General features: G+C 35.9%; 2 protein-coding genes across 3 annotated transcripts; both read right to left on the bottom strand.

Annotated features, from left to right (window-relative positions):
* Nucleotides 1-229: 229 nt before the first annotated feature.
* nmrk1 (nicotinamide riboside kinase 1) lies at nucleotides 230-6,523 on the bottom strand. Of its 2 annotated transcripts, none has more exons than XM_084421265.1 (8): nucleotides 6,192-6,523; nucleotides 6,020-6,110; nucleotides 5,876-5,924; nucleotides 4,191-4,356; nucleotides 1,197-1,268; nucleotides 1,007-1,113; nucleotides 825-919; nucleotides 230-731 (listed from the first exon to the last, which is right to left on the bottom strand). In XM_084421265.1, exons 1-8 carry the CDS (start codon nucleotides 6,218-6,220, stop codon nucleotides 705-707), a joined length of 636 nt encoding a protein of 211 aa, XP_084277391.1. In that variant the 5' UTR covers nucleotides 6,221-6,523; the 3' UTR covers nucleotides 230-704. The 2 variants fall into 2 exon arrangements, with proteins under 2 accessions (XP_084277391.1, XP_084277392.1); XM_084421266.1 differs by having other exon boundaries at nucleotides 289-731; nucleotides 6,196-6,327.
* Nucleotides 6,524-7,017: 494 nt separating this feature from the next.
* On the bottom strand, nucleotides 7,018-13,578 carry LOC311306026 (uncharacterized protein). The gene is made up of 12 exons (XM_084434176.1): nucleotides 13,288-13,578; nucleotides 12,991-13,192; nucleotides 11,469-11,501; nucleotides 10,359-10,558; nucleotides 10,190-10,277; nucleotides 10,041-10,076; nucleotides 9,911-9,964; nucleotides 8,878-9,111; nucleotides 7,862-7,968; nucleotides 7,476-7,641; nucleotides 7,279-7,362; nucleotides 7,018-7,190 (listed from the first exon to the last, which is right to left on the bottom strand). The coding sequence occupies exons 1-12, from the start codon at nucleotides 13,353-13,355 to the stop codon at nucleotides 7,155-7,157; spliced, it is 1,308 nt and encodes a 435-aa protein (XP_084290302.1). The 5' UTR covers nucleotides 13,356-13,578; the 3' UTR covers nucleotides 7,018-7,154.
* Nucleotides 13,579-13,843: the final 265 nt, after the last annotated feature.

Raw genomic sequence — 13,843 nt, 5'->3', positions numbered from 1 at the left:
AGTTACTTATTAATGACGGACCATTATTATAAAGTGTTACCAACATATCTTTATTTGTGTTTCAAAGATGAACGCAAGTTATTTGGATTTGGAACGACATGAGGGTGAGTAATGACAATTTTCATTTTGGGTGAACTATCCCTTTAATTCTTGTTTCTTGAGTGTAAAATACAATAAATAAATAAATAAATAAATAAAGGAAAATAAATGCATATTTTAGGTTAATTTTGCTCATTCAAAATATTCCCATTATGTCTTTATTAACATACTGAACACAGCAAACATTATAGGGATAAATGAAAGTATTTAATTTGTTAAACACTGCACTGTACAAATATCTACACAGTGTTTGAATATTTTGCGTAATAGATTGCGTAACACATTAATCTGTTTCAGTCACATGACTTTTTCCTCTCTAAAAAAGATGAATACATTTGCTTTGTACATAATCTTTGTACATATATTTGTAGACAAAGCAAAACATTTCATTAAAAAAAATCATTTGTTTCTTAAGATTAACTGCATCAAATGTCGAGTGTAATCGGTTCATTCACTTATTTTGAGGAATATTAATGCATGTTCTTTAGTTTTTCATACGAGTCACATAGTTAGCGCCAAAATGAGGAACTTTAATGAGGAAGTGAAATAAGCCATTAATGAATGCTCTGATGAACACAGTATTTATAGTATACTTGCTAAAACAGTCAGCTTGAAATGTTGGTCCTCACAATCTAGGAATTAAATTCAAAGAGATAAATGATGTTAATTGCAAAATCATTGCACTAATAACAAGAATCCTGCGATATTAGTGCTGAATTACTCACATGATAACTCATCTCTGTCACCATAAGCATTTCCTGAATGTCTGCAAGAACTGTTGAGAGCAACGTCTCTCTCTTCTGTGTGCCATCCAGAAACACTGTATAAAGTGAGAAGACTTTCAGCCACACTTACACAATTTACCACAATAAAGGTGAATTAACTGTGCATTAACATATTATAGTACCTATGTCATTTACAGTTTCTTCCATCGCTTTTCTGTTTTTCAGGTACATGGGCCAAACATACCCATCAAAGTATCCTGGTGGATCTGGAGGCACATAGACTCTTGAGCTATTGATTAGAAAGATATGAAGGTGACAGATGAGTTTGATGAACATTGTTTCGACTGAGACTAACAGGAGTCTTGTTCCTACCTTCTTCTCTCTTTGCATGTTTCATAAGGGATCTGCAGGAAGTACTTCTTGTTGAACAAGCTATTAAGAGGCCTGTAAGTACAACATACATGCATGAAAACACATTAAACTGTTCAATCACGAGAAATACAGCATAATCAAGCATAGCGTTAGTTCTGGCAGGTCACGTTAGTCAAGCTCGCATCAGCTGACCCTCAGCTGATCCACATCTACCTATAGGAATACGACACCTATCACCGTATACATATATAAGCTCCTTCAGTATTATCAGCAGCTATCGCGTTTCTCAGGAGCAAATTACCCTCCTCCATCCCCAGCTCCTCCTCTCGCCCAGTCAGGATTTGACATTCTTATTCCCCTTGAATCAGAATAATTATTGAATAATGTTGTACTTTAAATCTTGAATTAAATATATTTGCAAATTTTCATGTTGGTTCTGTTCTGTTTACCCCAAGGGGGATTATTGCTGCTCTCCCTGCTCTTATCCATGCTAGGCTGCATGGATGCGCAGGGAGTTCTCGCCCAGAACGGAACCATTCCGCCAATCCAAACTGTATGCTAATTGTCAATCATATTTGACGGTAGTGGTCCTGACAGAATTTTTGTGTATCTATACCCAAACTGAACTGAATTGGCCCACTGACAGGAGAAGTGAATAATATTGATTATATCGTTACTGTGCTTGACAGCTGGTATGAAGTGTTTTTGCTGATATGCTGTGTCTGGTATTGGTTAATATCTTTTGGTTTGTTCAGATGTAACTTTGCAAACCTAAGCCATCATGAACGTCATGAACTTTGTACTGTAACCTTGTACTGTCATGAATTTTAACATTTAACATAATAACTGAGGCCTGTAGAGTCTGAGTTTGTTTGCAATTTCTCTGAGCACTATATGGTCTAATATGGTCTTCATGGGGTGAATTTGCTGGGACGTCCACTCCTGGAAAGATTGGCAACTGTCTTGAATGTTTCCACTTGTGAATAATCTTCATCACTGTAGAATGATGAAATTAAATTTGTTTTGAAAGGGCCTTGTAATCCTTCCTAGATTGATGGGCAGCAGCAATCGCTTCTCTAATATTATTGCTGATGTCTCTCCTCCTTGGTATTTGTGTTAACACACACCGAAATGCTCTAGACTAGCAAACTGCCCAAAAAAATAATAAATATATACAGTAGTCAAAATCTGAAGTGGATCAAAAAAGTTCATCAAAGTTGTCCTAAGACAAGAACGGGTATTGTTCAAAATTCATGTATAACTTTGATGAAAGGTTTTGATCCACTTGATTAATACTCCTAAGGAGTGAGTGGCCAGTAACAAGAAGAAGAAGAAGAAGAAGTTCCACTTGATTCTACTGGACACATCGATTGATTGCTCGATTGCTCCTGTCAGATTGATTGCTCCTGTCTGTCTTGCTGCTGAGTGGTTTGCGTCTGTATGCTCCATGTAACTTTCTGTTTTGAATCTTTATTTACTATCATTCCTTGTTGTTTATATTGCTAAATATAACTTACTCATCACCACACATTAACCTGACACCGCTATCGCTAACACAACACGCTAGTAATCCAATTGAACCTGTTAACATGCTAGTAAAACTTCTTCAAACTTTCTGGTCCAAACTTTCTCAAGCAAACTTAAAGTTTGTCTCAACAAACTTTTTAATCTAGTACTTAAAGTAAATTAGATAAGTACTAAAGTACTTAACTTTTTTCTCTCGCGCGCTCACACCATCCGTGCCTGCAGTCTTTACTCATTTGTTTTTTTCTCGCGCGCCTTTTACGAGTCCATCAAACAACTGTGGTGAGTAGGATCAGTCAACAAACACGGTGAGTCATGCCATCTTCTCCTCTTATTGTCACTTGCCCTTCGTGTCACATGTATAGCATAGCCTTCTGTCAGCACTAAAGGATTTACATGTGATAAATGCAGGGAGATAGTCAGGCTGACGGAGAATATTTCAGAACTAGAGACACACATCCAAACTTTAATTGAGAATAGTAAGAGTGCAAGGGCTATAGATACTGCTTTGGATGCACATTGTACTCTGTACATTGTTCGGTTCCGGCTGTAGAACCCATGCAGCAGGGCAACTGGGTGACCGTGAGACGCTGTAGTCACGGGACAAAACACCGCTCTTCCGCTCCGATTACCATAACAAATAGATTCTCCCCACTCAGTGAAACACCCACTGTGAATCCTGTTGAATGTGCCCAAGTTATTGTTGATTCTATTACACGGAACGTGAAAAAATAGATACCAGCCACCATAGTCACATGTTTGCCGGGAGCCAGAGCGCCTGACATCAAAGCAAATTTAAAAGTGATGGCTAATGTTAATCATAAATTCTCTAAGATTATTATTCACGTTGGCACTAATGATGTTCGACTTCGCCAGTCGGAGATCACTAAAATTAACATTAAAGAGGTGTGTGAACTCGCAAGTACGATGTCAGGCACTGTAATTTGCTCTCGCCCCCTTCCTGTTCACTGGAGTGATGAGATACTTAGTAGACTATCCTCACTCAATGGCTGGCTGTCTAAGTGGTGACCACAAAATATCATAATCATAATAATGGGAGATGAGACTCTGGTTGGTTTATTTCACGTTACGCCCAAAACACACCCATTACTCATTAAGAGAATATGGATAACCCTTTTAGACCATGCCATGGTGCCCCGACCATTTTTCCTGTCGTTAAACTAGCAAAAGTGGATGCACTTGCACCCTGCGCTTTAGACCATGCGCTTAGATTGTTAAAATAGGGCCCTTAAACTTTCTATTAATAGGAATAAATCTCTTAATAAGAAAGTGAATTTCTTCCACTGAGATTGACCAATTCTGTCCAATCTTGCTTTCCAGACTGTACAAAAACTTAATTCAGTATGACTTTTCATTAAAAAGTCAAACAATTTCAGTGAGTCTTTATCTCACATAAAAGGTAGTCTGTTGAACTAAAATCTAAATAAAACAATCAAAATAAAACATTACTTATGATTAAAAATGAGGAATCCCTCCACTATAAGAACAAACACATTGGGTGACTCTGATGCTGTGGATTTCAATGCACAACCACGAGATGTCATGAAGCACTCAGGATCCTCCTGCCACAAGCCAATGTCTCCCATCATCCTGTCCATATGCAGGGCATCCAAACCTGCAGAGGAGTTTTGTTAAAATATATAATTATATTATATAAATACTGAAACACTGGCCAATATAGTGTTGGAGGTTTCACACCTATACACTGTTCAAAATGATTATGCAAGTGACATATCAGGAGGATTTTAGTACAATAAACATTCAGATTTTAGTTTTTCAAGAAAGTTTGCTTGTTTGTTTTATTTCTCATATCTTTTTAGATAACTGGTATCAATCTCAAGACAGGTTTGTTAAATATTTAACTGTCAAAAGATTTGTGAGTGATTTAAAACACAGAAGAGCTCGCTCAGATAAAGACTTGAGGAAAGTTTCTGTCAAACAAATTAACTGTATTAAAAGGGCAGCTATAAAAAAAGCCAGCGTTGAGCAGCAAAAATGTGTTTGAAGCCACTGGTGTCTCTGGAGTCTCAAGAACCTTTTCATGCAGGCTGGCATTTGTGTATAAAGTTGCATTTAAGCCACCCCCAACCAAAGCTCACAAAGAGAAACGTAAAGTGGGTTTAGAAACACATGAAAACTCATTTTTAAATGGATTGATTTGAATGTTTATTGTACTGAAATCCTACTGATATGTCACTTGCATTATAATTTGGAACAACAAATCTTTACTGATTTTACACTCCATCAGTAAGAGCAGAGTGTGAAGATTGAATTAGCAGAGCAATAGCACAGTTGTACATAAAATATTGCAATCCACACAACATAAAGTGGAGACACAGAGTTCAAAAGAGGACAAATTGTTGGAGCACAACTTGCTGGCTCATCTGTGACCAGGACAGCAAGTCTTTGTGGTGTATAGAGAGCTATTACAGGAGTAACTGTCAACGCAAGAGGATTGGAAGCTGTCTGAAAGGGATGTCCAGGTACTAACCCAGATTGTATCCAAATAAAAAACATGAATCCACAGCAGCCCAACTCACTGCAGAATTAGATGTGCATCGTTTCCACCAAAACTGTTTGTGGGGAGCTCCACAGAGTCAATATTCATGGTCGGGCAGCTATAACCAAAACTTTGGTCACTCGTTCCGAGGCCAAATGTTGGTTTCAGAGATTTCCAGAGTGAAGCATGGGGTGATGGTTTGCTTAATGGGCCAAAAACTACAGAACCATTCTGGAGGACCATGTAAACCTAACGGTTCAAACATTTGTACCCTGAAGTTATTGTGGTATAAAACCAGGTTTCAGTTTCATTGTCCAACCCCTGTCTGTGTGTGAGTGTGTGTGTATACACATACCCAGGCAAATTTTTTGGAAACATTTTGGGTTTTTTATGCTTTTGAAAGTAGTCTTTTAATCTCACAAAGGCTGCATGTATTCTTATATATATACACACACACACACACACACACACACACATATATATGTGTGTGTGTGTATAAATAAATAAATAAATATATAAATATATATGTGTGTGTGTGTGTGTGTGTGTGTGTGTGTGTGTGTGTGTGTGTGTGTGTGTGTGTGTGCTGTGGTCAAAAGCAAATCTGATAAGTAAATAACAGAACTGTTCTTACTGTCATATTGCTTAAAGCCATTGATATCAGTAGGGACCAGTGAGTCATCCTGAGAAATAGACACATTAATTAGGATTTGTCAGATACATGCTTATACCTACTTAGATAAAAAATAAAAATGAATTAAGATATAAGGTGTGGTACCTTGAAAAAGTTGTCTTGAGAAATAACACAGCTATTACACAGAAGCTCCTGAAGGCTTTTACTCAGAGTGGTCTTTCCTCCATTTGTCATCCTGTCACATCATTTCATAATTCATAATTATGGGACTGGAAAAGGGAAAATATAAAAACCTTGTAGCGTTTGGTTTACTCACCCACCAATTCCTATGATTACTTTTTTCATTTTAAATCAATGCCGATTGTAAACGTATGTTTGACTTTGCAACTTTTGTTAAGAAGCCAGCTGCATGCATTTACGAAGACTGGTACAGTTCATCACAACTAATGGGTTGCTATCAGAAATATCCTACTTTCCACTTATGAAGTGGTGATTACGAGCTCATCGCATTCAAATTTTGACTTGAGAGTGCGTTCATGTCCAAAATTTTAACTAGGAAACTAGTAAATACGATAATTCCGATAGCAACATTGAAGCATAAGCAAGAAACTCGTTTATCTTGCAGCTCTTCTTCTGTTCCCTTGAAGTGCCAAAATTGCTCAGTAGCGTCACCTGAAGCACTGGGTCGTCACTGCTGGTTTCACAACCAGTCTCAGTACTATTTAAAGGGATAGTTCATCCAAAAATGACAATCGTATCATTTACTCACCCTCATGTTGCTCAATACCAGTATGACTTTTTCTTCTTTGGAACATGAAGGAAAATAGCAAAGAAAAAAAAAAAGCGCATGATGACAAACATTTTTAATGAACTATCCTTGTTTTAATTTGATATATCTAATTAGCATATAGCAAATAAACCATATAATGTGGTTATTGTAAAATTCATCTGTTGTTCTGTAAAATTCCCACCACTAAAATTCACACTCTGTCTGTAACACAGACAAGCAAAGAGATACAAACAGTGAAACTTCTCAATATCAATAGTGAAACGCCAATCAAATTTGAACTATCATTGAACAAAGCTGTAACTAACTATAGCATGAAAGAAGAAAAACAAGGACATGAAAGGCAATATATTGCTTCTTTTACCGTTTTCAAAATAATTTTATTTCTTTATCATATTTGTACAAGGCAACAGTGCATACTTGCTTTACTTACAGTCTATATACATGGAAAAAACATGAGGTCATGTAAACTTGACAAAATGTTTAGTTTCTTTACTTGGAAAAAATCTGATCCTGCAAGCGGTGGACCTGAAAAATAGGGTTTAAAAAAATATGGTCACAAATCATACCCAATCAAACAACAGAATCCCATTTCATTTGTAATCAGGCCTCTTACCGAAGTTTCTGACACAGCTCCTAGATTGTTGGCTTCAGTGGTTGGGATGACAAAAGAACTCAAGCGAATATCAGTAGCACTGTACTATAGAGACCAAACACAAGAATAAGTAAACCGTCGATTTACAGTACAGTACAGTACAAATCAAGAAAATGAGTCAGCATGTATTGTAAACTGTGAGTGACATGGTGGCTTACAGGCAGTTCTCTGGGTGATGAGGAGAATGGCGGGTCACTGGCATACATGCGGGTGAAGGGTTTGTCTTTGGTAGTGGGGTGATTCGTGCAGCAGAGGCGCAGAGTGGCAGCAGGGAGGTGGATGTGCCAGATGCTGCTGTGTTTCTTTACCAGCTCATCCAGCATCCTAAAACACACAATAAGTAATGCTTGACATGTAGAAACAATACATTTTTACAGTACAGCTTTTTTCCACCATTATAAAAAAATGATTGATCATGAAACAGTTAAATGCCATTTCTGTGAAAAAGCTAATATTAGTGTTAAATCAAGTCACATCACATATTGGATACATTGAAAATAATTCAAAAGCGATATTGGCAGTTAAATGTCTGAAGATGTCGTACTCATTAAGAAGTGATTCGGTGACCAAGTCCATGTAACCAGTTTGACGGTGGTGTATCACCAAAGCATTTGCATTCAATCTCAGCCGTTTCTTCAACTCACGGTTAATCTGACAGAAAGAAGGAAAACGATGACCATTAATCAATTATATGAAACTGAACTGTTTTTTCCAAAACAAATGACTGAAAAAGGAATTTGTAGATTCACACTACAAATCAAACATTGGGGTTACGATTTTTCTTTTTAATGTTTCTAACAGAAGTCTCTTAAGGTCAACAAAGCTGCATGTTTTTAAATAAAAAATACAGTTAAAAAAGTAATACTGTGAAATATTATTCATTTATTTTAAATAGATTTTTCAGTCACACTTTAGTTTAAGGTCCAATTCTCAATTTCTCACTATTAACTAAATATTAACTACGACTTTTGCCTCAAACTCCTAATTACTGCTTATTAATAGTTAGTAAGGTAGTTGTTAAGTTTAGATATTGGGTAGGATTAAGGGATGTAGAATATGGTTGTAACGAGGTTAGTTGTTCAGGGAAGAAGGAGGTGGGAACCGGCGAACATCTCATAACTTAAATCAATAAATAACCACAAAATGAAAGTAAAAGACACATAAAACAAAACATAACATAAAATAGTACAGGCTGGGTCCTCTCTCGTCCTTCACTGTCATCACTCCCAAAACTCCTCCATGAGAAACAACAAGAGACCTGTGCGGAGCGCATCAGTCACACCACCGGCCTCAATTGTCATGCAGAATAAGGCATTAATATGTGCTTTATAAGTACTAATAAACAGCCAATATCCTAGTAATATGCAACTAGTTAATAGTGAGAATTGGACCCTAAAAAAAGTGTTTAACGATTTTTCTTGTAACAATGTAAAAGTCTTTACTGTCACTTTTGATCAATTTAATGTGCTCTTGCTAAATAAAAAAGCATTGATCTCTTGTCTTTTTTAAATCTTACTGAGCCCAAACTTTTGAAAGAAAGGTAGTCTATGTATCTCTTACTTCCAAGAGGATCCGCCTAGGAAGCCGGGAGAGAATTCCGAGAGGGTATCCCTGCTGACTGAAGACTTCGGCAAGACACTGGGCCACATCCTGGCTGAGTTTCTGAGTCAAAGGAAAAGCTTCCACCCATTTGGAATGGTAGTCAGTCAGGGTCATGATGTGCGTGTGCTTGTCTACTGTTGGAGAGAACGGGCCTCTAACATCCAGCCCAAGCCATTCCCACCTCTCTTTAACCTGAGAGAAAGGTAAAAAAAGGTTATTATTCTGCTCTATTATCTATAAAGGCCCAAACACACAAAAAAGTAACTATACTATATTAGCATCCACACCAAGGGGTGATATGCTGCAGTTATGTTCTCTGCTGCTTTAAATGGATTTTGATATCAATGTTTTTCATTTTTCCAAAAATAATTTCCAATGATATCATTCCTCAGTGTTGTTATCGTTATAGTTATGGTTGTTCTCATAAAATCAGAACAATTGAAGAGTTCAGATGCAAAAGCCTCTAAGTGCCATCTGAAATTTTCTTCTAGAATGATCATTTTTATCAAGCTTGTATATTTAAGTTCAGTAATTTCACTTAAATGACAATTAATAGGTCATTTTCATTGCCATTAAAGTGAAATTACTGAATTTAAATATACAAGCTTGATAAAAATGATCATTCTAGAAGAAAATTTCAGATGGCACTTAGAGGCTTTTGCATCTGAACTCTTCAATTATTAAAACACTCAAATTATGAAAATAGGGTCATGTCGGAAGTTATGCTGCAGTGAGTGCTATTTTCTCCCCCAAAAAATGCATTCTTAATCTAAAACGGTAGTTGTTATTCTCGCTATGTACAGCACAGCATCATGCAAGACAGGATCTGATAGGTTAACCTCTTTTTCTTACATCATCTTTTGTAAAAATGCAATTCTCCAGAAACGTACCCAAAAATATATCTTTCTGATGAAACCTTAGCCACTAGCACACACCCATTTATAATAAAAAACCCCCAGCTGCATAGCAGTTCTGACGTAAACAGCCTTACCTCAATTATATGGGGTTTTGTTTGTCCTAGAACACCATAAGCCACATGAGGCATCTGATTAAGAGATAACAGAAAATGTATAATTAAGATTTTCTTCATATGTATTCAACAGTACCACATGATTACTTACAATATTTAATTCATTGTCTCCAGTCCAGCGAATTTTCTGAAGAAGAAACAACAGACAAATGTTAATGGGTTGAACTAAATTTTTGTAATTATATTACAATGTCTTTACACACATTTTATATGAAGAACAAATGTAAAAATGTCCATTACATTGGGCAAACAGTATCCACTGTGAAAGAAACTCGGTATAGTCATGCTTCTGTCCAGACCTTCATCACCCAGAATGGTCCATGGCGGGCTGAACAAACAAATGAAAAGAATAACAATTAAAAAAGAATAACATCAACACGTTGTGTGCATCTGATAAGAAGCTGCAGACCTTTTTTCTGTTTCAGTCAGCTGCTGTGTGGTAATGCTCTGTGGGTAAGCTCTCTGGCTGGAATGATTTTCTGTTTTGTTCAGGTGTAAACTCTTCTCTGTAGTTCTGTGCTGAGGGTTTTCTGAGTAAGACGTCTGTGAGGTTTCTGCTTTCATATCAGAAGCTGCTTGAAGATTGGAGTTTGAGTCACCTACACTTCCCTAAAAATGCAAATGACAGGGAAGAGGATTTGGTCACCAATCACCATTAATGAACAAAGCAGTTAAAAGGCATTTGTACTACTGATGGATATGTTTGAAACACTGCTTTGTTTTTGCTTTGAGCCAGTGATTTGGAGTCACATGATTTCAGTAAAGGCTTCATTAGGTCATAACTGTTTCAAATGGCTTCAATCTCAGTGAACCAATGTCTACATGGCTTTATAATGTAAGCGTTTTAATGGCACATTTGTATAATAAAAAAGGTCTAGTAGTCTTATGTAGGAATGATTAGTCAAGCCCTCCACAAAACAAGTCCTACAAATATATTTTAAACAAACATTTCATATATAACAGTATTTGAGGATATTTAGATTGCACTTTAGTGTTTCACTTTCAAGAAAACTGTAAAACTGTTCAATTGTAAAATATGTCTTTCTGCGTGTTCTTTTTTGTTGTTGCTGTTGAAATTACACGGTTTTGACCAGCAGGTGGCGCCCGTGTGTGAAGTTTTGTGCGGTCCAAAATAGTGAAACATTTTGCTAAATTTAATTCTGAGTTTCAAAAAGCTCAATTTCTCGCATCACAAATCTATACGCAGGTGAGTTAAGGTAGCTCTAAGCCGCCTCAAAATGTGGTGTACAGATGCAATGCTGAATAAAAGCTGACGCTGCTTTGGTTTAGTATAAATGATGCAGCATCAGTGCAACCTTAAACTTTGTCATATATTTTATCACCTATGGTGTCGTATTTTTGATGTATAATTTCACATTAAAGTATTAATTTCATAAAATTCTTTCTAAAATTGTATTTTCTCTGTAAATTCATTCGGGTGTAAATACACCCTTTCCTGTGTAATTCAAAGAAATATTTCATAATGCAAAATGCAAATAAAGAACGCTGTGTAACTCACCAAAGCTCTTCTGCTTCTAGGGTTGATTTTAACCTGTAGGGTAGAATCCGGAAAGTAAATACAATTCAAATGTAACATAAAAGGATTACATTTAAATGGGTAGTTGACGTGAAATTACAAGCCAGTTTCCTGTGCTGGCGTAACACTATAATTACACAAAAACTATTCACACCTGCTTGACTTTAAACTTTATTATCCTAACATTTTATAATTATTCAAAACACATTGTTAAAGAATTACCTTTATTATTTGAGTTACAATACATGAAATATTTATACAAATTAATTTACGAAATAAACTGGTGGAAAACCCTAAAAATGAGTGACCAGTGACATGAAAGACGCTGTGCAACCTTAAAAACACATACATGTCCCTGCCCATACACAAAAGAAATATATTTGAAATATATTTTCAGAATATATTTTGGAATATATGCAAATATTTGAAATTTGCCCAATAAATATATTTTAGTTAAATATATGTAAATATATTTATATGTCAATATATTTACTAACAACATATATGTTCATATATGTTTTAACTTTTGCAAATTGTTTCATTTGAAATATATTTTGAAATTTAAAAAGTTAAAATTTTAACAAACAAACAACACATTTTCAGTTTATTTTTTAGATAGACCACTTCAGCCGTGGATGTGGGAATGGGAGAGCAGTGCTCTACCACTTCCCCCGCCCACATTTTTCCTACTGATTGGGGATCAAACCGGCAACCCTTTGGTTACAAGCCCGAAGCCCTAACCAGTAGGCCACGGCTGCCCCTTTACTGACTTTATTGGCCTAAAATGACAATTTTATGTAGGAAACAACACACAGAATGCTGCGTTTTTTTCCCCCTATTTTTACAGAATTGAATACAGTTATTTAATAGTGTGTGTATGCAGTGTTAGACACTGAGTTCTATCTATTGTTTAAGTGCACTTCACTGTTGGAGTGTCACTGTTATACTTGCATCATAAATATTGTGCATATTTTCAATATTTAAATGACTTCAGGAAAGATGTCAATAAAACACAACAATAAATCTAATAATTGCACTTACTGTTAGGTACGGGCCACCTAATATGGCCTAATAGTCCTAGGAAAGCAACTATCTGTCATTTTACATTGCAGTCATTTAAATGTAAGTACAGTATTTATTATAGCTGTGTGTCATAATACAGTAGTGAAATATGGTAGCCTACTGTACTGTTGTGTATTGGGGAAAAGGTAGAGGAATTACTATGATCAAAATACATTTTCGACCCTTCTTTAGCAAGCTAAACATTTTATGACCATATATTTTGTCATATATTTTAAATTACATGATATAAATGTAAATATATTTCACACTTAACATCATATATTTTTGTTATATTTCAGAATATATTTCAAAATGATAAATATAAGTGGACAACGTCAATGTATTTGGAATATATGCCACATATATTTTTGACACTTTAAAATATATTTCAATATTTATTTTTTTCTGTATGGGTGTTATGCTTAAAAATAGTTTCACGCACTTTTCTTTCTGGATAACGGTTTGGGAATGAAAAGATGGTCGGCACAGCCCATGGACGAAGTCTTATTCTCTCTCCATCTTCAATAAGACACTTCTTTTCAAAGTGGATAGAGCAAATTTTACTATTTGGACCAGGTTTCCAGTCTTTCCATCTTAATTTTTGAAGCCACTTTTTTAGCAAGTTGGGGTCCTTCAGCGGGAATCTGAAATAAAAACAAATACGGGAGCATTAACATAATTCCATACCGAAAATTACCAATAATGTTTAAACAATTTAAAGTGAAAGCTTTGCGCTTACTTGTGGAATGAGACGGTCTTGTTCCTCACATCAGTGTTTCTACAGTTATATGCACAACATTTGCCCATCGTGTTTGAGGGATCAACATTCAATCTATCGATTGAATATTTTACTAATGGCTATGGTTAAAGAGATTGTTTTTATCGTATCGTTAATGCTGTGTTGTATAATATATTTCAAAAAGACGTTTTTATTAACGAAAAAACAGACTGTGACATGCCTATTTACCAAAAACCAAAACAGACTTCTAACAGCCAATCATTCACAGCTCCGTCTACATCTGTGGTGTCTAGCTACGAGAATCGGAAACACAGATATCGCCCCCCACCGGCCAAAGTGAGACTTGAGCTCAGAATAACTGCCGTTTGAGTAGTTTGGCTGCAAGTTTTCTATTAGTATTCTTCAATTTCTTTTGTTAGCTGTTCTTTTTTAACTCAGGAAACCTTATATATTTGGAACATAGATTTATGTTTAACATTTTAAAGGATATCTAGCACCCACAGTTATGCCAGTGCATTTAGGCAGAACCTATGGTTGTTTTGTACAGAAAAGAGCC

The sequence above is a fragment of the Rutilus rutilus genome (genome assembly GCF_951802725.1).
Source record: "Rutilus rutilus genome assembly, chromosome: 1".
Lineage (NCBI taxonomy): Eukaryota > Metazoa > Chordata > Actinopteri > Cypriniformes > Leuciscidae > Rutilus > Rutilus rutilus.
The sequence above is the reverse complement of the archived record's forward strand: the minus strand, read 5'-3'. Positions and strand labels throughout refer to the sequence as shown.

Excerpts from the sequence above, each read along its gene's own strand:
- nmrk1 (XM_084421265.1), bottom strand. The coding sequence starts at position 6,220 with ATGAAAAAAGTAATCATAGGAATTGGTGG. Across the intron at positions 6,111-6,191 it reads GTAATCATAGGAATTGGTGG|GATGACAAATGGAGGAAAGA; the intron begins GTGAGTAAACCA and ends ATGATGTGACAG. Across the intron at positions 4,357-5,875 it reads TGGCTTTAAGCAATATGACA|GTTTGGATGCCCTGCATATG; the intron begins GTAAGAACAGTT and ends ACTCCTCTGCAG.
- LOC311306026 (XM_084434176.1), bottom strand. The coding sequence starts at position 13,355 with ATGGGCAAATGTTGTGCATATAACTGTAGAAACACTGATGTGAGGAAC. Across the intron at positions 7,969-8,877 it reads CTAGGCGGATCCTCTTGGAA|ATTAACCGTGAGTTGAAGAA; the intron begins GTAAGAGATACA and ends TCTTTCTGTCAG. Across the intron at positions 7,191-7,278 it reads GAGCTGTGTCAGAAACTTCG|GTCCACCGCTTGCAGGATCA; the intron begins GTAAGAGGCCTG and ends CCTATTTTTCAG.